The following is a 22,983-nucleotide window of genomic DNA, read 5'->3' as shown; positions in this document are numbered from 1 at the left end:
AGTGGCCTCACCTAAACCTCTCCTTTACACAAGGATCTGTAACAATAGACAAGATACATAGGCTCCCCATCAGAATACGGGTTGGAGAGAGAACATACATGCATGTTTCTACTCACCCTCTAGAGTAGCTGCTGGGAGAAAGCTCTGGCCTGGGAAATCTCAGTTCACTGCCCCTGTCGGACCAGCTGTAGAGGAGAAAGACAGCCACTGACTCAGCAGCAGTAGGCAGCTCCCTGACCCTCCCACAAGATGCATTGAGCTGCCCTGCTCCCCATCCCTCATGTCCCTCCCCCACTAGTCTTCTAACCCTTCCCTTGCCCCACCCCCTTTCCAGCCCCCAGATCTTTGGAACTCTATACATAGCAAGAGTCCCCTCCTGCTGCTGCCCTCTCTCTCAGGCATTTGTAGTAAGCCCCTCAACACAGCATCTAGGTGCCAAATATACTTTGCTCAAAAAGAAAAGGAGTACTTGTGGCACCTTAGAGACTAATACATTTATTTGTTAGTCTCTAAGGTGCCACAAGTACTCCTTTTCTTTTTGCAGATACAGACTAACATGGCTGCTACTCTGATACTTTGCTCAGACACCTTACATAGAGGTCCTAGGTTTTTATTGTTGTTTTGTTTTAAATTCATTCTCCTGCTTTCATCAGCACTGGAAGCTCTTAAAATCATCCTCTGAAAGCAAACAGGCTTGGGCTAGTTCTTATATCCTCTGCTGAGGAACTCCAGCTGTTGAGATGGCTTTGCTCTTGCAAGTTTCATCTGGACTCTGTCAGCCAGAGCATTCCCTTGGCTTGGAGCACCATTTGTTTCACAGGGTCACAGATGTCAAGGTGACCTCAAAGATAATCAAAATCTAGTCTGTAGTGTTCCTTTAAAGAAAAGATTGCTATTCACCTGTCTGAATTATTAGTTGGGTTCAAAAAATAATTTAGATAAATTCCCGGAGGATAAGTCCACCAATGGCTATTAACCAAGGTGGTCAAGGTATCACAAAACCTCTGACTGCTAGAAGTTGGGACTGGATGACAGAAAATAGACTGCTTGTTAATTGCCCTGCTCTGTTAATTTCTTCTGAAGAATCCGGCAGTGGCCATTGTGAGAAGACAGGCTATTGGGCTAGATGGACTATTGGTCTTGCCCACAATGGTTGTTCTTATATTCTAGAATGAACTGGGAGCCCCTGGTCTCTTTTAAGTCCCCAGGTGGTGAGCTCTTAGGGGTTTCTTTCTTTAAACAAAGTCTGCTACATGCTGCACAATTTAGAATTTCTATGTATTCTTCATTTTCAGACCCGGGTGGAGTTACAGTAGTTAACTGAGAAGCTAGGAGAGAGTTGATTACAGTGATTAAGTACTCATCCAAAAGAAACAGCTGCAATCTCCTGGCAAGGTGGTCTTTCTTGACAGTGTTGCAATCTGTATACCTAGGAGAACCCAAGAGTTCATACTTCTTTGTTGTTTGGAGGGATACACGCCATCAGCAGAGGGTGCAGAATTAGAACACACGGCATTTCATAAACTTTTCAATGGGTCCCACGTATATGTTGAAAAGGAGAGTGAGCATGATTAATTGCTGCAGGATCTGTTGAGATTAATGACGCTCACTCAGTACTGTATCACCAACTCCTGATAGGTCTTGCATGTGAATCAGCAACATTTTTGGTCTTAGCCTTTGTTACTTTTTGGAGGCGGGAGGGAGGCTAAAGTTCCAGCACCCTTCATTGTGAAGAAAACCCTACAGATGTAACTCACTGATGCTGAGAGCTGGAAGTTTGTCCTAGTGATCATAACTTATTCATCGTCTCCTACAAGCATCCATGGCTGACAGTTGGGACCCCGGCAAACCACTCTTGGGGGATCCTCTTTTTTCATGGCTGTGGGAGAGGTACCAATTAGTTGCTGCTGCTGGCTCTATGCTACCAGAAACTCCCTCTTAGCTGGTTGCCCACAGAGGAATTGGCTTCTTTGCTGAGCAGCCAGTGTGATTTCTGAGCCACGAGTAGCAGGATGGTCTAAGCACAGGACTCCTGCCTTCCATACACCTAATCTCTTGGCTTTGGCAAAGTCACGGAAGAGTTCTGCCTTCCAGTTCCCTTGTCCCCGAGCGATGGGGGGAAAGGACACGCACATGCAGAGGCTTAGGGGATGAATGAGGGACTATCTGGAACCCAGGACCTGAGACCCGCCCTAGCCCAAGGCCCTGCAGGGGAGAGCCCCCAGCACTGGGAGGGGAACAAACAGCAAGAAAAAAAAGACACACTGTGGAGATGGAGACAGGGAGCCCCCCACTTCCTTTCCTTTCCCCTCCCCCACCTCTGCCCCCCATGGCCCCGCCCCTCGGCTCAGGGGCGGGGCCAACAGGCATCCCCCACCATTGGCAGCACCCAGCTGTCACTCACGCCTCGCCTGCCCCCCTCCGCTCTCACCTCGGCGGCCGGCAAAGAGCCCAACCCCCTGCTCCCCGCCCCCCGGCGGAGGAAGACGCCGGGGCAGAGATCGCTGGGAGCCCGCGGGGCCGGAGCCGCTTCAGCGGCCTCCTGCCTTGCCCTGCCCCTCCCCCAACGGCCACCTTGGCTGGGCTGGGCAGGGCAGGGTGCGGCGGAGAGGGGAGTGCGCATGCACCAATGGGTCTCACGCTGGGGGCGGGGACTTCCGGCCAGGCCTGGGCGTTAATACCCATGCGCGAGATGTGTTGCGCTGAGCGTGCGGCTGCGCACGCAGGAACTGGTGAGCATGCGCAACCCAGCGGGCGGCTGTGACGGAGCGCAGGCTCGGGCGACCCCGCGTGCCCGCGCTGGGGAAGTGGCGCTTTAAAGGGACGGCGTCGCGCGGCCCGCTCCGTGCCATGAGCGCCCCGTGAGGTCACTATGCGGCTGGCAGGCTGGGCCACGCCCAGCTGGAGCGGCTGGGCCCTGTGGGCTTGGGTGTCCTGCGTGGGCCAGCCCCGCCTGCAGCCTGCGGGGCCTCCGCCCCCAGGCCCGGGGCTCCCAGCGGGAAAGCCCTGGGCTGCCTCAGTCACCTCTGCAGAGCCACCAGGCAGCAAGTGCGAAACATCAGGAGGGGGTGGGGTGTAGTAGGCTCCTATTTTGGACAAAGCCCCAACTAAGGGGACCGTCCCTATAAAATCAGCAGAGCTGGTCACCCCACATGCAAGGTTTGTCCCAGCTCTTTCCCTCCCCAGGCAGAAAGAAGTGGGGGTGCAGTGCAGCCTTTCCATAGAATCACTAGGGGAGGCCCAGAAGGGACCTCATTAGGTCATCTAGTCCCAGCTCCTGGGCTCACAGCAGGACTGAGACCATCCGATGAAGTGAGCTGTAGCTCACGAAAGCTTATGCTCAAATAAATGGGTTGGTCTCTAAGGTGCCACAAGTCCTCCTGTTCTTTTTGCGAATACAGACTAACACGGCTGCTACTCTGAAACCATCCCTAAGGTGTCTAACCTGTTCTTAAAAACCTGCACTGCTGGAGATTCTACAACCTCCCTGTAGGCAATCTGTCCTAATGTCCAACCTAAACCACCCTTGCTGCAATTTAAGACCATTGCCTCTTATCTCAGAGGTTAAGGAGAACAATTTTTCACTCTCTTCCTTGTAACAACTTTTTACGTACTCGAAAACTGATGTCCCCCTCTGTCTTCTTTTCTTCAGACTAAACAAATCCAGTGTTTTCAATCTTTCCTCATAGGTCATGTTTTCTAGGCCTTTAATCATTTATTCTAGTCTCCTCTGGACTTTCTCCAATTTGTCTACATCTTTCCTGAAATGTGGTACCCAAAACTCAACATGATACTCCAGCTGAGGCCTTATCAGCATGGAATAGAGTAGAAGAATTATATCTCAGGTCTTGCTGGGGTTTTTTAATTGTGTACATGCTATTCTGCATCTGTTAATTCAGGCAGGTCAAAGTGTGCATGGTGTAATCCAGTGATGACTGTGTGTTTCAAGTTCCCCTCTGTGCCTGTCTACAGCGGATATGAGTTGTTACAGTCCCCAGCTGCAGTAGCTCAAGTTGTAACTGCTGATCTTTTCAGCTCTGGAGATCTCCAGTTTAATCCTCAGTGTATTGGCCAAGAGGGGGGCTGGCACCCTGGGGTCACAGGTGCTGGAACTAGGGTGCTGCCACACTCCCTGGTTTCAAGTTTGTTTCCATCATATACAGGGCTTACAGTTTGATCAATGGCTCTCAGCACTCCCACTATACAAATTGTTCCAGCACCCCTGCTTGGAGTTTGCTGCAAAAGATGGGAAGGTTTGCAGTAGTCCTTATTCCTGGGTGAGTTCCTTACATATGTTCATATTGGCCCCTGTAATGGTAGGCAGTCACCCGAGGAGTGTCCTATGCCCGTCCTGTGCAGAACTGCAGTTGCATCTCAGCATTACTGTCCCATAGTGTACTTTCACTAAAGTCCCAAGAGGCTTATATATATTGCCCTGTACCCCTTCAGGTGTGTAGTTTATTTAATCCAATGGCAGAATGTGTTACACAGGTAAACCTTCACCCAAAGGGGACTGAGTTAGTTTTAGTCCATCCACCTCCTCCATATAGGCTCCTTACCACTGAGGCCTCTTGACCCAGGACCCTCTACTGGAGTCAGTGCCTCTTGTCATCAAGTACGAAAGCATTTCTCATCTGGGTTCAAGGTTCCTGCAGAGTTCAAGCCAAGGGAACCCTTCTCCAGAACAGCATATAATTCCTTTGCAAGCTGGAGTTCCCACTACTACCTGGTGAAATCCTCTTGCTGGCACTAGGTTTTGTTAGGGCTTGGTATTTACAGGTCTTTCCTTCCAGATCCTCTTCCTGCTAGGAGTACTCTTCCCCCGTTTATTTGCGCATGCTCGGGGGTCGCATAACTAATTCCGATAACGAAGGAGACTCTGGCATGCTAACTAGTTATGCGACCCCCGAGCATGCACAGATAAATGGGTTAGTCTCTAAGGTGCCACAAGTCCTCCTTTTCTTTTTGCGAATACAGACTAACACGGCTGCTACTCTGAAACCTTCCCCCGTTTTCTTTCCTAGTGAATTCTCCCACCTGCTCTCCTAGGAAGCCCTTTTCTTAGGAACTTCTTCTCTGTTCCCTGTCTGAGCCTTCATAAGGCCCTAGGCTGGGGGAGATCACGTGGCTCGACCCACTGAGTGGGAGGCAATAGGGGCTGGAGGGGAAGGGAGACATGGCACCCCACTGAGTTGGGGAAGGGTTGGTTATCGGGATAGCCCATGTGCCAGTGTCACCTGCCCTATCTCCATAGTTACCTCTCGGACTCACAATGGAATAATCCAGCCACCAAGGACACCAATTGCCCCTCCCCCTGGAACGTAGTCAAACAGCGCCTTACTTACTAAAAGCTGATTGGCCACTTCAACCTCGACGTTCAAAGTTCCTTCTCGGATTGGCCACGCACTCTGGTTCCTGATGCCTTCTGGGAGGTGTGGTTTCCCCGCTCGGCTGCCGTGCAAACCACCCTCAGTCTAGAGACTACATGTTCCAGAAGTCTCCGTAATGGCAGTTGGTGTCATGGGAGAGCAGGGCGGGCTTGTTTTCATCCGGGTACTCGGCTTCTTCCCGCCCCTTCCCGCGACTTGTCCAATCTGCACGGTCGATGGGGACGACAGCCCGCGGTGATTGGTGAGTTTGGACTAGGGACCGTTGTTCAAACTCGTTAACGGCGGAGCTAAGCGGTGTGGTGGAGACTGTCGAGCAGAACGAGGCTGGGGTTGGCGGTAGCGGTGGTAGGTGGGTTTCGGCCCGGTTGGCTCCTGAGCAACGGGGCCCCTTCGCCCCTCGAGAGCTCAGGTTTTTCCCGCCGTCCCAGGCTGCAGGGGGGATGAGGCCCTAGCCGCCTCCGCCCGGCGGGCTCCTTCCCCGGCGGGGGTCTCCGCCTGTGGGGCGGGGCGGCATTAGTGGGTCCCCGGGGGTGTCTGTCTTGGGGGCCCCGCGCCTTGGGGGCGCAGGGGCGAGCAGCTGGGGAAGCTCAGCTCCTCGGGCTTCGTGCCTGGCTCTGAGCTCGGTGCCTGCCGCTAGGAGCGGCGGGCGGGGGGTCCAGGCCCGTCTCTCAGCCCTGACTCAGCTGGCACGTTTGCTGAAGTTTTGACCAAATCAAAATGGGGGCCGTGTGTTGGGGGGTTGGGGGTTAATAGTCAGAGGAGTGGAGATGTGGCTGCAGGTTTTGCATCCGGTCTGGGGTGGCCTGGTCCGTGGGGCGCTGGTTTCTGGTGAGGTTTGGGGGTGGGGTTCTTTGAAGGCCAGAACAAGGGTTTTGGGAAAGATGTCTGTCTTGATGGGGAGCACTTCCTGAATGTCCTGTCATTATTTGATAGGCTGTATGGGTTTTAGTGTGGGGTGGTAGCTGACAAGCAGGGGTTTTGTGATCAGTGGGTTTTTGCTGTATTGGAGCAGGTTCTTTCAGGGACTCATGGTAACCTGTCTTATGATGCCATCTACTTCTTTGGTGGAATATCCTTGTTTGGTGAAGGCAGTTTTAAGTGTATTAAGGTGTATATCCCAGACTTTCTTCTTGGAGCATATTCTGTGGCACTCGGGTGCCATTGCAAGCAAAACATATACAGACAAACACTTATTTGGCATCAGACAGGTAGATTCCTTTAGCTATTAAGGACAAACGCTTTCTGTTTTTGTTGTGCTATTGTGTAATTTTTGTTGTTACAACATAGGCACATTTAAAAAGAGAATTTCAAAAGTCATTTTAGAAACAATTTTGTCAAAATCAACACATTCCTGTAGAATGGAATATTTCTATATCAACAAATTGACATTTTTCCAATGGAAAAATATTTTCTTGGAAAACTTTCAACCAGCCCTACTCATGAGTTAGATTATCGTATTCTTAAACCCCTTAGAAGGGTAACTTAAACCAAAGATTTTAGACAGAAATGTGGTTTACAAGCAAAACCTAAGACTACAGGAATATTTCTTATTTTCCAGTCTTACTTTGCAGAATGCTGTCATGCACATGTATTATGGCTTTCACACAAGAGGGGAAAGAATTTTGAAAATAGGAATGTGTATTTTGGGTGGGGGGGAATGGCATGGGAACCCAGGGGCTTGTGTGGTATCAGAAGCTATTTATAACTCACTAATAGAAATCTTCTAGGTGTAGTATTTGGTGTTTTCTAGCTAGTCTTGATGGCTAGACTTGTCTCTTCTGAACATCAATGCTGATGTCAACACAGTATTGTTCTTGGGATACCACAGGACTCTAAAATAGTGTTTAATTGGTGGTTATAGAGCACTTGCCATTGTCTTTTGGCTAGAACTCATAAAGGAAGGTCTAGTGCAGAGGTTCTCAAACTGTGGTCTGCGGACCACTCTCCATTCGGGTGGTCCACGGATAGTCCCTCTAAGATGCGCTTGCCTGGGCGGCCACACAAGAGAATAAAGGGCCACCCACCTAATTAGTGGAGCCACGCAGGTGTGGTTCCATTCATTAGGTGCCTGGACCCTGGAGAAGATGCACATGTCATGTGAGGAGGTGGCCTTGCGGGAATGGTGGGAGAAGAGGGGGTAGTGGGGTGAGAAGAGGGAGTTGGGAGAACTTAGGATGTGCAGGGCTGCGGCGGCCAGAGAAAGAGGCGACTTTCCCCAGCTCCAGGGCTGCGGCTGCTGGGGAAAGATGGCCCTCCTTCCCAGCCTCTGCTCTGTGGCTGTTGCAGTGAGGGAGACGGGGAGAGACAACCTCTTATTCCCAGTCCCAGCTCAGGGGCTGCTGCCGCGGGGGAAGAGGGCACATCCATTGAATTAGAGAGGTAAGACTACTGATATTAAAATGAATTATGTGATTTTACTTGTAGAACAAAAAAAAATGTATTAAGTTTTTTCTATATAGCACTTTTATCCAAAGCGCTTTACACTGGTACAAACATTTGGAAAGATCATTAAGAGGTCCCCCAAGACCCTCAGCAATTTTTAACTGGTCTGCGGAAAAAAAAAGTTTGGGAACCACTGGTCGAGTGGAACTGCAGTAGCAGCTCTGCCATAGAATTCCTGGATGGCATTGAACTCCTCAGTGCCATTTGGCAAAGGGTTCACTGTAGTGTCAGCAACTTCTATGGTGCCTGCCAAACTCACTACACCTAACACATTGCTGTCCTATTATTTATATGTAAAGAATGTTGTGACTTATCAGTAAAAACTAGTAATGCACTGATCATTAGTATCATTTTTATGTGTATGTATTAACACTATGAGGAATGATGTATACCTACTATATTATGCTTTAAAGTCTGTAACCAGTCAAAGGGAGAAACCAGTTTCTTCCAGACCAGAGGGAAGGGTAGTTATCTCTCTGTCATACATAGGGCCCTACAAAATTCATGACTATGAAAAACATGTCTCAGACCATGAAATCTGGAGTTTTGTGTACTTTTACCCTACACTGTACAGATTTTACAGGGGAGGCCAGCGTTTCTCAAACTGGGAGTCCTGACCCAAAAGGAGGCGGGGTGGGGGTTTCAAGGTTATTGTAGGGGATTGTGGTCTTGCCACCCTTACTTCTGCGCTGTCTTCAGAGCTGGGTGGCCAAAAAGCAGCAGCTGCTGCCAGGCACCCAGCTCTGAAGGTAGCACTGCCAGCAGCAGCGCAGAAGTATGGGTGGCCGGAGAGTGGCGGCTGCTGGCCAAGGGCCCAGCTCTGAAGGCAGAAGCACTAAAGTAGAGGCAGCAATAAAATACCAGGCCACCCTTATGTCTGGACTGCTGCTGGCGGTGGTGTTGCCTTCAGAGCTGGGCTCTTGGTCAGCAGCTGCTGCTCTCTGGCCACCCAGCTCTTAAGGCGGTGCCGCCACCGCCAGCAGCAACACAAAAATAAGGCTGGCAATAGCACGACCCCCCCACCCCCAAAATAACCTTGGAACCCCCTCCATGACCCCTTTTTGGGGTCAGGAACACTACAGTTACAACACCATGAAAATTCAGATTTAAATATCTGAAATAATGAAATTTAGGATTTTTTAAATCCTATGACTGTGAAATTGACCAAAATGGACTGTGAATTTGGTAGGGCCCTAGTCATACATAAATTAAGCATTCTGAGCCAAATACAATGGGAGTTACATTTGCAGGTAAAGTAAACAGGAAAAACAAATTAACATGGGGATGAGAAAGCAACATGGTGTCAACATACTAGAGAACAAGCAGTGGGAATGCCTTTAAGAGGCTTACTGTACTGTAATGGGGTGCAAAGACAACACCCCGTGATCTGATTCACTGAGGAACACTGGCCATTTCCCTGGCAGAGAGGGGTGATTCTTGAAGAAATGGCTCCTGCTTAGTTTGACTGAAAAGAGGCATGCTCTGAGTTTGACGGAGAGAAACTGCTTTAGGCAAGGATGGTAGCCTAAGTTACTTTTTAGTCTCTAGAAACAATGTTATACTTCTGTTTTGTTTGTATCCAGTTCAGTTTCCGTTATCCTTGCTCTGTATCACTTAAACTTATTCTTGTCTTATGTTAAATACACCTCAGTGCTGTGGTACTAAGCAAAGTGTGAAATTCAAGGTGTAAGCGTCTAGCTCTATATATTACTCCTGAAGGAATTCTGTGTGTGCCCCCCTCCTTCCCCCCCAAAAAAATTGTGTACAGTATTTTAAAATAGTCAATAAATAAATGTGGCTTCAGCATGGCAGTGGGGAGCACAGGTCACTGGCCGCACTGAGATAGGAGATCACCCTGAAGCCCCTACCTCCGCTGGTACAGGGACTGGGCAGTGAGGCTGCACCCGACCCTGACACAGTGCAAGGGCCGGGTCTGTCCCATAAACACCCTGGGGCCCTGCCCCTCTGTGCCAGGCACACAGGTGCTGGAACTTGGGATGTGGTGGGTGCTGCAGCACTCCTGGCTTGAAGGGGTTTCCATTATATACAGGGTTTACAGTTTGGTTCAATGACTCTCAGCACCCCCACTATAAAAATTGTTCCAGCACCACTGGCTAGGTACACCAGGTGTGAGTGGGTAGGCTCAGCCCTGCAGGATCCAAGTCTGGAGGGGCTTAGCATGGGGGGGATCCAGATGTGGGGTGAGAGGTTTCTGCATGGGGCAGTCTGTGTGCAGGCAGCTCAGTGGGATATCTGGATGCACATGGGGCTCATTTGTGGGGTGTTTCTGGGTGCAGGAGCAGTGGGACTGGGCAGGGGATCCAGGTGAAGGTGGTTGGGGCTCAGCGGGGGGGTCTGGGTGTGGGGAAATGGGGTGCATGGAGGTGGGGATTGGCGGGGAGGGTCTGGGGGGGGGTCCAGGTGCAGCTGGTGGGGCTCAGTAGAGTTTGGGTCCAGGTGTGTGTGTATGCAGGGGAGGGATTGTCAGGGTGAGGGTTCAATTGACCTGGTTCACAGGGAAGCCCCAGCTGCTGCTGCTGAGGGGATGCCACATGCTGGGCTCTTGCTCCTCCCACGGGGTCCCCCCCCAATTCTCCTATCCCCATTTCATCCCCCTTCCCTCATTTCCCCACACCCCCTTACCCAGCTCCACTGCGAGCACTCACTGTTGCACAGAAAACCTGAAGGTTTCTAGCGTGCAGAAGGGGTGCACGACTGGCACTAGGAGGCAGAGTTCAGCTGCAGAGTCAGGGGAGTCCAGGCGCAGCCTCCTTCAGCTGGGCAGTTCTGCGCTTGCAGAAATGGGCAGGGGGCTAGCAGCAAGTAACCCCGTGTGGACCCCCCATGCCTCGCCTCTGTTTGGGGTAGGCAATCCCCCCCAAAAAGGGCATGCATGGTCAAGTCTCCCCCCCCCCCCCCCAAAACCGCCTTGCGTCTTCCCTTTTCTTTCCTGCCGTTTTCTGCAGGGAAGCACAGGCATTCGGAGTGGGGGGGTTCTGCGGGTGTGCAGTCCTGCAGAATTTCCCCAGGGGTAATGTATACTGTCTCTTCACAAAAGCTTAACTGGTAAGTTTTGAGTGTCCAGTGATGGGGCTGGATGCTATAGGGAGAATGCCCTTCAGGGATAGGGGTATATCTCGTGTTAACCTGCAAAGCAAAATAGGACTGGCAGAGTCCTGAGAAGAGGGTTTGAGTGGTAGAGTAGTGCTGTACAAGAGCTGCCAGAAGATAGACTCCCTCACACTCGAGGCAGGGGGTAACCAGATGACCTATGATACTACGTGCCCTGAGAAAGTGTCTCAGTCGGGCAAGTTACTTACCTTGCCCTGGTCTTCCCATCTGTAAAATTGAATAATAAGATCTTGTAGGGATTTTAAGGCTTATTCCATTATTTATTGAAAGGTACTGTGATGTGACAGCAATGTAACAAGTTACTAACACAAGGTACGTGTCAAGACACAAGTTTTAAAAAAATATCTGGTCTTCCTTCAGTCACTCTCATTCAAAAGCAGTGTTGGATGCTTTCTGGCCATGTTGCCAGAATGGACAAAAACACCCCATCACACCGCTTTCAAACTGTCCATTGATGCACAAAGAGGTGCATATCCTGACCTTACCTGGGATTGCCCAGGGGCAGCCACAGAGATTCATGCATTTGCAGGATTGAGCCACAGCTGGGAAATTTACTGCACGATGCCTCCTGCTGTATCATCATTTCTGGTCTCTCTGGTTGGCACAGTCGTCCTCGGTAGACTATGCATGTTTGATGTTGATGAGTCTTGAAATTTAGAAACACTCTGGTTACAAAGTCTGGAACAAAGAACAGTTCTGGCTCTCCATAAGAGAGAGAATCTTGTCTTTACTGACGATCTTAAGTCTATCCAATATTAGACTATTCTAAAATCTGAAGAGTTGTGTACCTGCTTATTATGAAAACTGAGCACAGTGATTCTTTGTTCCTTATGCTCTAATCCAGTGGTTCTCAACCTGTTTACCTTTTGTGGGCTACATCCAATGCTACCTGTATGGCCCTGAGAATGTCACATGGGCCACAGCTATGTGCTGACTGGGCCGCAGGTTGAGAACCAAAGCCCAGATCTTGCTTCCCTGGTTAAAGTAGGCAAATATGCTCAAAAATATCTGAGGCCATTGGCCACTGAACTTTGTAAAAATCCATGAGTTTTATTGATTGCTTAATTATTTGTTCCATTATCTTTCCCAGTACAGAAGTTAAGCTGACTGCTTTGTAATTCCCCGGGTTGTCCTTATTTCCTTTTTTATAGATGGGCACTATATTTGCCCTTTTCCAGTCTTCTGGAATGTCTCGCATCTTCCATAACTTTTCAAAGATATTTGCTAATGGCTCAGATATCTCCTCAGTCAGGTCCTTGAGTATTCTAGGATGCGTTTTATCAGGCCCTGGTGACTTGAAGACATCTAACTTGTCTGAGTAACTTTTAACTTGTTCTTTTCCTATTTTAGCCTCTGATCCTACCTCATTTTCACTGGCATTCACTATGTTAGACATCTAATCACCATCAAGCTGCTTGGTGAAAACCAAAACAAAGAAGTCCTCAAGCACCTCTGCCATTTTCTGTTCTCTCCCTTCCCCCCCGGCTCATTGAGTAATGGGCCTACCCTGTCCTTGTTCTTCCTCTTGCTTCTAATGTATTTGTAGAATGTTTTCTTGTTCTTGTTTTGTGCCTTGGCCTTTCTAATTTTGTCCCTACATGCTCGTGCTATATGTAATTCATTAGTTCTTTGGAAAGTTGGGTACATCTCTGGTTGATTTTAGGGCTCGTCTGCACTTGAAAACTATTTTGGATTAGGTTTGGTTGTAAATTTTAAAGCGCAAGAGTTACTCTTAAATAATTGTGGCACTCTTATTCCGGAGTAAGAGTGCCTTGTTCCAGTTTAGCTTACTCCAAGGCAACCTTATTCTGGAATAAGAGTGTCAACACATAGTTATTCAGGAGTAACTCCATGCATAGAAAAGCCCTTAGTCTGAACAGAAACTGACCACTTAAACTCTTGTCCTTTATGTACTCTATGAAGTGCAGTTCTTTAACTAACCATGTTTGTCCTTCACACATGCAGCATATGTTGGTCAACTAACTGAGCACAGCCAGAGTGAGAACTTGGCAAAGTAGATGTGCCCCATGCCTGGCACCATAGAAAAACTGTCCTTTGATGAAAATGGTATCAGCAGGTCACTTTCCCAGTGCAGATCATATGGGAGAAGAAATTGTCCTATTCTGCTATTTAACAATGTATTACAGGAAAAATTGAGGTGGGATGCCAGCCTTTACTCCTCTGGTCAGATGTTTTGGTTAATCAGTGTACCTGGGATTTCAAAATGCATATCAGCACCTTGCACAGTATACAAGTATATAAGCCACAAACTGACTAAACTCATCTTGGTTATAAATACTAGAATGACCGTTTCTAAGGGGTTGTCAAGTCATCTTAAATTCCATAATCTGCCTAGACTCAAATGCAGAGTCCAGAGCTCAAACTGATGTACACAACTCTGAGATGCTATTCTAGTAAACTACTATTCTGCTATAAATCTGACTTGGTTGGAGAATGGATGCAGAGTGTGAGGAATGGGAGAAGAGACCTATAAATGTCAATCTGAGCAAACTGTTAGATAAGGAAATGGCGTATCTCCGTCTAATTGCCAGTTCCGTGCTAGCTTTCTAAGAAACGTGTAGTGCTGTGTACAACTGGGGTAACATTCCCACTTTATTAATGCTTGTCTGACCATCCTCAACCAAATAAATTTGCAGAACATAAGCGTACTCCGAATTTGGGAACTGCCTCCCCATTATCAGGCAACATTCTCTAGATTTCTCACAGTAAGAACAGAAGTAACTTGTCTTCACAGTGAGCTGTTAACTTTACAGCAGTCTGGCACTGGAATCTTGCAGCGGGTACAAATATTTGTGAAATTTGATGCCTGGTGCTCCAGTATGGCAGATTGGCTTGTTTGGAGAGGGAAGAATGCAGATGACGCACTTGATTTAAAAAAAAAAAAAAAAAAAAAAAAGAGTTAGTAGTGTTGACAGAAACCCAATCCTGATTAAGAGCGGCAGGAAGGCCTCCGATTCCAGCCATGTCTAGAGCTCAGTTACAGTTGGTTTTGGCCATGGCTTTCTTCTCTGCTTGCCTCTTATCAGTTTTTTAAGCTCTTGCCCTGACATTTCCACAATCATGTAGCTGACTCTTCTCTAATGACAACTTTCTCCCTAGCTACAGCACTTCTATGTTAGGGGGACTGGAGGTTTCTCAAGTATGCAGCAAATTTTGGAAGGGAGGGTCCATGAGTTGTAAATTACAATGGCACCTGCTAATAGTACTCTGATTTATACCCAGACAAACCTTCCTGCTGAAGGGAGCCAACCATTTTTAGGCATATATAAACTGCTCTGGACTGAAACATGCCTGGCTTGTTTAAGCAGTGAACTATTCTGTTCAGCTTCTGGTGATCAAGAATATCGCCTGCCTCCGAAGTGGTTGTGTTCATTTATGCAGCCGTTTGCAGTATGGTTTCCAGCGCCGCTGCGCGCAACCCCCTCCCCCCCCACCCCCGGCCAAAATATTTTTCTTGCAGCATACATACTGTCTTAACGTTTGCATTACTCATTACGAGCTCTGATGAAAGGACCAAATATCTTGTGTGCAAAATGTTAAATGGTTGCAATGTAAGTAATTGTAACTACATTCTTGGATTACTCTTATATCCGAGAGTCTCTAAGACCCTGTCTACACTGGCAAGTTTCTGCACAGTAACTTGTGAGGTATACACACTACTAAGCTACTTACTGCACAGAAACTGCGCAGTTGCAGCACTACAAAAACCACCCCCAACAAGAGGTGTACAGCTTTCTGTGCTAGGCCTACAGCGCTGCGGTGCCAGTGTAGACACCGTGGTTGATTACAGCACTGCAATTGGCCTCCAGGAGGTGTCCCACAATGCCTGTTCTCGCCTCTCTGGTCATCTGTTTGAACTCTACTGCCCTGCCCTCAGGTGGTCAACTGTCATCCCCACCTGTAAATTCCTTTGGAATTTTGAAAGTCCCCTTCCTGTTTGCTCAGTGATGCATGCAGTGGTCTCAGCACATCTTTCCAGGTGGCCATGCCTGCTCCATGCACTAGGCGATCCCCTGCATGGAGCAATGCTGAGCTGGTGGACCTCATCAGCATTTGGGGAGAGGCTGTCCAGCCCCAGCTGCGCTCCAGCTGTAGGAATTATGATACCTACAGACAGATTTCACGATGCATGACAGAAAGAGGCCATGACCGGCACACATTGCAGTGCAGGATCAAAGGGAAGGAGCTGCGGAACGCCTACCACAAGGCATGGGAGGCAAACCGCCGCTCCAGTGCTGGGCTTACGAGCTGTTGGTTCTACAAAGAGCTGGACGTGATACTCGGTGGCAACCCCACCTCCACTGCGAAGACCACTGTGGATACTTCGGTGGCTCACGTGCCAGTTGAGAGTGAACTGAGTCAGGAGGAGGAAATCTTGGAGGGGGACCCAAAGGCAGAGGATGACTGAAGTCAGAGATGCATGCAGCCAGGAGCTCTTTTCTACCCTGGAGGAGGCTAGCCAGTCTCAGCTGTCTGATGTTGGTGAAGCGTACACAGGAGAGGAGGCCCCTGGTAAGTGGATTTGATTTTGGGAATCTCAGAAGCAAGTTGTTGGGGGAAGGAGGGTTGCAGAAAGCAGGCTTGTCTCCTACCACATGCTTAGTTTGAGCAGTGAAATAGGCTGCTGGTTGACTCCCTCACTTCACAGAAATCTACCTCAGAGATCTCCAGGAAACTCTTGTGGCGATACTGGGCAATCTGCTGCCGCAAGTTCTCTGGCAGAGCTGCTTTGTTTCTTGCCCCATTAACGGTAACTTTCCCATGCCACTGTGGAAAGTGTGGGGACAGGAATGATTATCAGGCCCACCGTACAGTGCTGGCTCTCCCCAGGTGCCCAGTGTACAGCAGGGTCCGGGAAGACTGATTTCCCCTTGCCCTGTGGCTACTCACCATTTGGGGGGTCTTGAGGCTCATGTGTGCTTGCCTGGGGTCAGTCAGTTAGTGACAGGTGTGTGAGTACTGGCTGTGTTTTAAATCCATGTTCTGTGTGTTGCAAACATTACTGCTTCTGTAAAATGTTGCATTTAAACTTCAGAGAGATGACCTTGGGAGCCCAGCCTCCCTCTTTGTTATCAGCGGCTGAACGGCTGCACAGAATTAGAAAGCGGCCAAGAAGAACTAAGGAGGACTTTCTGTGTGATGTTATGATGCACTCAACAGCCAAGAAACAGGAATTTGAAGGAGTGGTGGGACAGTGAGAAGAGGGACCGAAAGGAGAATGCAGCAAGCCAGAATGAAGCCACAGAGCAGCTCTTAAAGGTTATGGAGCGCCAAGCAGACACGCTCCAGGCGATACTAGCTCTGCAAACTGAGCAACTCCATGCCTGTCCTCCCCTGTAGTCGCTGTCACAAAACTCTTTCCCATGCTCCCACCCCCTTCCCACCCCCCGACACCACGAACACACTCTTATCCGCCTCCTGGCTCCGGTCTACACCTGTGGTATTCCAGTCCTCTCCTGTGCGCCCACCCCCCCAGTCCAGCACTGCGCACTCCCACTACTCACTGCACTCAACACCCATCCCTCTGCAGTTTGACCCTGCTGAAGTACAGTACCTGTTGCACTGTAGTCCAAAGGAGAAGGTTGGATGTGATCCCTGGACATACACAAATCTTTAGCTGTCCCAGGACCCCACCTCTCCTGGGACCTTCCCTTCCCCCATTCCCCTCACTGCTGATGTGGTTTTGTTTTTGTTTTGTTTGACTATCTCCTCTGGTTGTTGTTTTTAATAAAAGGGTTGTGTTGGTTTGAAAGCAATCTTTATTCTATTAATTGAAAGTAAAAAGAGCCCTGCAAAGAAGCATACAACTCTGTTAAACCCACATACTGCATCATCTGCACTAATCACCTCCTAGCATTACAAGCACTGCCCTCCCAGCAGAGCAGCAGATATTAGTGGCTTTCAGCTTCAAGTTGCTCCCTCAGGGCATCCCTGATCCTTATGGCCCTATGTTGCTCCCCTCAAGTAGCCCTGGTCTCTGGCTGTTCAAACTCAGCCTCCAGGCGCTGAGCCTCTGCAGCCCAGCCCTGAGTGAAGCTTTCACCTTTCCCTTCACAAATATTATGGAACGTACAGCACGTGGCTATAAGCATAGGAATATTGTCTTTGGCCAGGTCCAACTTCCCATAGAGGCAGCGCCAGCAGGCTTTTAAATGGCCAAAAGCACGCTCAGCAGTCATTCTACACTTGCTCAGCCTGTTGTTGAGCTGCTCCTTGCTGCTGTCAAGTTGCCCTGTGTATGGCTTCATAAGCCATGACATTAAGGTGTAGGTGGGGTCTCCCAGGATCACAGTGGGCATTTTGACTTCCCCTACAGTGATCTTCTGGTCTGGGGAGAAAGTCCCTGCTTCCAGCTTCCTGAACAGGCCAGTGTTCTGGAAGATGCGTGCGTCATGCACCTTTCTGGACCAGCCTGCGGTAATGTCTGTGAAACGCCCACAGTGATCCTTAAGCACCTAGAGAACCACTGAGAAATACCTCTTGTGATTAATGCACTCGATGGCAAGGTGGTCTGGTGCCAGAATTGGAATATGCGTCCCATCTATTGCCCCTCTGCAGTTAGGGAAGCTCATTTGTGCAAAGCCATATACAATGTCACGCATGTTGCCCAGAGTCACGATCTTTCGGAGCAGGATGCGATTAACGGCCTTGCAGACTTCTGTCAACACGAATAGACTTTCCCACTCCGAACTGGTTAGCGACCGATCAGTAGCAGTCTGGAGTAGCCAGCTTCCACGGTGCAATCACCACGCACTTCTCTGATGGCAGGGCAGCTCTCATTCTCCTGTCCTTGCGCCGCAGGGCTGGGGCGAGCTCATCACACAGTCCCATGAATGTGGTTTTCCTCATCCAAAAGTTCTGCAGCCACTGCTTGTCATCCCAGACGTGCATCACGATGTGATCCCACCACTCGGTGCTTGTTTTCCGAGCCCAAAAGCAGCGTTCCACTGTGGTCAGCACCTCCATGAATGCAACAAGCCATCTCATGTCTTAGGTACTATGCATAAGTCACAATTCTCTTGCTTTTGTAGTTTAAGGAATAACTCCACTGCCACTCATGATGCGTTGGTCAGAGTGAGCAGCGTACTGGTCAACAGTTCAGGATCCATTCCTGCAGCCCGAAAGAGGCAGAGCGCCCAGTACACAAACCGTTGAAAGATGGCACCAAATGTGGACGGAAGCACAGGGATTGTTGGGATGCGAAGCAATGCATCACTGGGACAGGAGCCAGGATGCCCCTCGACCCTCCTCTGCCTTCCCACAAGTCTTAGCGGCATAGGAGAAAGAGGTGCTCTCTGGGCTAGCTCCCCAGAGTGCACCGCTCTGAATATCGCTGCAAGTGCCATAAGTGTTGCACAGGCAGCTGACAGTGTGAACATACAACAGCGGTTTTCCTTCAACGCGCTCTGAGCGGGGCTATAACTCTGCCAGCGTAGACATGTCCTAATATTGGCACTTAAACTTGAAGTGTTGTATCGTGTCTCCAACTTTTATTGTAATTAAAGTTAGGACTACTTTTTCTGTCTGTCAGTGTTTCTTTGACTAATCATAAGGTCTGCTGTTGGCATTCTGCATACATGGACAAACTTGTGAGGGCAGTGATGTGGCATTCTCCATGGGTTTACATTGCCGTCCTGTATGTATGCTTAAATAAAGAGACATTGCAGCATTGTTGCTTAGTACACTTGTCTGTTTCTGTAGTATTGCAATTAAACATTCATTGTACAAAGGCGTGGTTGTACTGAGTGATTAATGTTGCTGAGAGTCCTTTTTTATGGAAGTGCTTAATATAATAAGATGGTAGCAGAACTCCCAAGTTGCTTATGAAGGCTACACTAAAGCGTAGAAGGTTTCTCTTGATCAGACTAAGGACCACAACTTGAAAAATGTGTTTGCCAGCAATGAATGGGAAGATCTCCCTACCAAGTGTGGTTGGTGGGGTAGGCGGGTGCACAGCAAAGCTATCGCTTTTTGCAGAACTCAAACTTTCCATTCAAAATAAGCTTCTAGCCATTACAGCTGCAAATTTTCAATGTGACCTGATGCCATGATTTTTATTTGACTCTCTAAACAACTACAGTGCTAAAGCTGCTGCTCTTGGTTTTGCCCAGCAGCAGCAGTAGATTTAAATTAACAAGACTATAGTGTTGCACTGCTGTTCAGAATCCTCTGTGGAATTGTGAAACTGTACATTCCTCCCGAACAAACTGGGAGAGGGAATAGAGTAGTAGAGACCTATTCTCTTCATCTTTACGGCAGCCAGGAGGCTATGTGGATGAAAGAGGACAGTTGGAGGACTAAGTGTGGTATCATCTTAAAATCTAAGCTTTAGACACTTACTACCATTGATCCAACAAATGGAAGACCGTCTGCAGGAGCTAGGGTCAACACTGGTAGAACACTCAGCATCTTCCTTCCCAACTTCTGTGGATGGAACCATGGCTGGGCTTGTCCCCAAAGTGTTAGCCATTCAGCAATGTTCAGAGGCAGTTTCAGAGGTATATTCAGGGGTGTGGCATGATTCTTTCATGTGAATCTAGAGCTTTATAATAAGAGGGCAACAAACTTTAGATAAATCACTGTTCTAATTTGACATGAAAAGTAGATACAGATGCTCTGCAGTTGCAATAGTACCTAATGCTTCTGAGCCCAAGTAGGAGTCTTGTTTGATGCATTCTGTCCTCCATCTCTAGAGATGCTTGATACTGATGACTTTCAGGGTCTAACATTTCCACCATTGTGTGGAGCAGTAACAAGTCCTACTGTGATTTAGAGTAAATAACCTAAATTTAAAACTTTTTTCCAGTGATTAATCTAAAACTGATTTGTGGTTGTACATGTGACAGACTGCTGGGGACAAGACTGCGGTGAAAATGTCTCATCCACAGTCTTCCTATTCCTATGATGCAGAAACTACCTACATCAACTTCAGGACTTTGAATGATGATGACGTGCAGAGTGTAGATTCATGGTTTGGTAAGTATCTTAGCGTTTGGGAGACTATGGTGTCTGCTTTCTGCTGAGGTGAGGCTTTGGGAAAAGAAAATGTCCCTGCCCTAGGAAACTCTCTTGCGTTAGGCTTGACTTCTATAGCAAGTAGGTTATGTTGAATTATGCAGTAAATGACATGTCTAAAACCCAAGTACAGTAAAATGCTATCCCTGATCAGAACTAGTGAATTGATGACAGGCTTAATGAACATCATAATTACTTGTATACCATGTGGTATTGTTACAAATGCTTAATATAGAGTGTGTTGACAGTGTTTACTCTTTCACAGATCTGAAAGCCAGTTCAGAGAATGTCCCTCCTGCAGAGAATGTGGCAACTTTCTTGCAGCACAAGCCTGCCTCTTCAAAGGCTAATCTTCCTCAAGCTATTGTTTCACCAATGGTGAAATCCAGTAAGTTGCCACAATTCTGAAAAAATAACCTCCTTCCACTAGAAGTTGAGAGGCATTGGTGCTAAGGGGCATAATGGCTTAGTCCAGCATGGTTCTGTGAGCTTGTTATGGCCTTCTTAGAAAGATATGACAGACATGTCTTAGTACACTTGCAGACTTGCTAGTTCACGAGCAAAGTTTAGAAGTGCACTCTGGAGATGTGTGAAATTTCTTCCTGCCTTCTTAGATTTGTCTTCTCACCAGACTTTGTATTCGGTCATGCCTCTCTACTGTCCAGTTTAGAGAGGTCTCTCAAAAACTCTTGCTTCTGGGGTTCTACGTTTAACTTTTTCCTCGTTTGTTTACACAGTCTCCAGTTGGGTTCTAATGCTAGAGATGGTGTCAACTCAAAACCTGGTGAACTTTCTATAAAGGATCTTACATCTGCACAAGACACCATACCCATTTGTCACCTTATAAACACACTTTCCTGGGTTAATATTACTCCCCTGCTGATGGGGAAATGCCACCAATAGACTCGCCTCCATCTCTGTATCCTCTACGTTTCTCCCATAAGAGTTACCTGCCGGAGCCACTTGCAACGCATTTTATTGGGAGCACCCATGCTCTTTGGACCAAGACAGGCGTGGAGTATCCGTGTTTCAGAACTCTTTATCCTTTAGGTCTCTTCCCAGGAAACTGGGATGCTTATCTCAGAGAGAGAGAACTATGTGAAAATCCCACTCAACAGCAGAATTCTTTGTAAAACAAGGCTTACTAAAATGTAGCGGGAAGGATTTGAAACAATAAGTTCTTATCATAACTAATGGTTGGCAAAAGTTAAACTAGATAAGGCATCTTTGTCTTAAGTTGCAGAAAAGAGACCTAAAAACTTACATATTTCAGAGACCAAACTCATAGGTCTGATTTTTTTCATTGAAATCCCTGTGTCCTTTTTTTTCCTAGGACAAGGGCAGTGTGTATGGTGTCTCTGCGTTTCCTGATGGTCTGCTATAATATCTATAAACATAAGCCCTTGGCTTTCTAAACTATCTCTATGGTTGCATACTAACATCTCCTGAGGCTCAGTCTCTAAAAATGTTGGGAGGGGGCGGGAAGGGGCGGCCCTTCAGTCTGTTCTGTACAGGACCACCTTAGTCTATTCTCATTTAGCAAGCTTTCATGTGGTATTTTCTTCTACTCTCTTTTAGCCTATGTCTACATTACCACTTATATCGGTATAACTTTTGTCACTTGGGTGTGAATAAGCCACCTCCCAGTGATGTAAATTACACTGACCTGAGTGCTGGTGTGGGCAGCACTAGGTCAGCAGGAGAGCTCCTCCCGCTAACATAGCTACTGCTGCTCATTGGGGGTGGATTAAGTCGACAGGAGAGCTCTCCCGTCAGCTACAGCAGCTACATTAGAGGGCTTACAACAGCGCAGGTGCAGCTGTGCCCCTGTAAGATGTCTAGTGTAGCCATAGCCTTAACCTGTTCAAAAGCAGAGACTAACTTCCCTGTTTCACCCAATTAGGTGAAAACCATGAGACAGAGGCAGGAGAAATGGCACAGGCAATGTTGAGACCACAGAATATTGTTGTTTCTCTAGCAGCCTGGAGAGTCCCCTCAAATGATGCTTCACCTCCTGGTCCTTCAGGAGCTTCTCAACGGTAAGAATGCTTGTCAGCTTAACCAAGTTCTGTTTGAGGCCTCGTGATGACCCTCAGCAGCAGCATGTCCAAGCTGTGTCCTGGGCTAGGTGGGCAACGATGGCATAGCAGTCTCAACTCTTCATGAGTGGTTCCATATAGGTAGAACTGGAGACTGACATCAGCTTAACCCACCATATACAGCACTGTGTGAGCTTGTCTGTGCTATTCTGTCAATGTGACGATTTCCTAACCCGGAGGCCCCATCTGTAGGGGTAAGAAGGTAGTTCAGTTTCATACCTGTTGGTTGAGATAGCCAGCAGGATGTGTAGATATCTGGAATTGGACTGAGGCTGTAAGAGTCCCTTTGCTGATGGTGATACTCAGAAGTTTCTACTGAGTGAGGCTGAGTTCAGACTTGCAACCTAGATGCACAAGGTGGCTTTGCACCATAATACAAATAAGAGGAGTGATTTAGGTTTCCAATTAGCAGTGTAACAATTAGCTGCTGTTAGTCTCCTCTGAATCATATCTGTATGTAGTGCTGTTTGGATTTCAGTGACTCTTTCCGGCAGATATTGAAATACACAATGTGGAACTGACTGTCTTTCCCAAAGACCGCATGAGAGACTTGACACTGTTCTTTCCTGCAGGAGGGTATCCAGAAGACTGTCAGCACAACAGAAGAATGCCCAGCAACGCAAACGTCAGGCCAAAGTCAAAGCAGAGAGATGCAATGTCATCTCCATCAAAAAGGAAGATGATCCACCCACCAAGAAACAGAAAATGTACGTCACCAAAGTCCTGCTTGAGGCTGGGTGGTGGGAGTGCTGCTATTTATCTCTCGAATTACTTAGAGACCATGCTTCTGATAGGCTTCAGCCTACATGAGGTGGACTTGCAGGCTTAGGTAGAGGTGATGGAGACCTGGTTCATGATATTAATTCCATAATAAATGAATCCAG

The 22,983-nt window shown here is 48.0% G+C and overlaps 2 protein-coding genes across 11 annotated transcripts in view; one reads left to right on the top strand and one right to left on the bottom strand.

Annotated features, from left to right (window-relative positions):
* The window catches only part of BCL2L1 (BCL2 like 1), a 31,689-nt gene extending 29,114 nt beyond the window's left edge, over positions 1–2,575 (bottom strand). The window contains exons 1-2 of the mRNA XM_077832601.1: positions 2,432–2,575; positions 117–185 (exon numbers count right to left, since the gene is read on the bottom strand). The gene's annotated coding sequence lies outside the window, so the exon portion shown is untranslated. The remainder of the gene's footprint in view (positions 1–116; positions 186–2,431) is intronic.
* Positions 2,576–4,178: 1,603 nt separating this feature from the next.
* Positions 4,179–22,983, top strand: part of TPX2 (TPX2 microtubule nucleation factor) — a 36,303-nt gene continuing 17,498 nt past the window's right edge. For 3 of the 10 annotated variants that reach the window (XM_077832598.1, XM_077832596.1, XM_077832590.1), the window contains exons 1-5: positions 5,646–5,739; positions 19,832–19,961; positions 20,266–20,388; positions 21,904–22,039; positions 22,672–22,806. In XM_077832598.1, the coding sequence (XP_077688724.1) occupies positions 19,859–19,961; positions 20,266–20,388; positions 21,904–22,039; positions 22,672–22,806 (497 nt within the window). In that variant the 5' untranslated portion in view covers positions 5,646–5,739; positions 19,832–19,858. The other 7 variants (XM_077832599.1, XM_077832592.1, XM_077832595.1 and 4 more) reach the window with 7 other exon arrangements.

This window comes from Eretmochelys imbricata, chromosome 13 (genome assembly GCF_965152235.1).
Source record: "Eretmochelys imbricata isolate rEreImb1 chromosome 13, rEreImb1.hap1, whole genome shotgun sequence".
In the NCBI taxonomy this organism is placed as follows: domain Eukaryota; kingdom Metazoa; phylum Chordata; order Testudines; family Cheloniidae; genus Eretmochelys; species Eretmochelys imbricata.
This window is presented reverse-complemented; position numbering and strand designations above follow the sequence as displayed.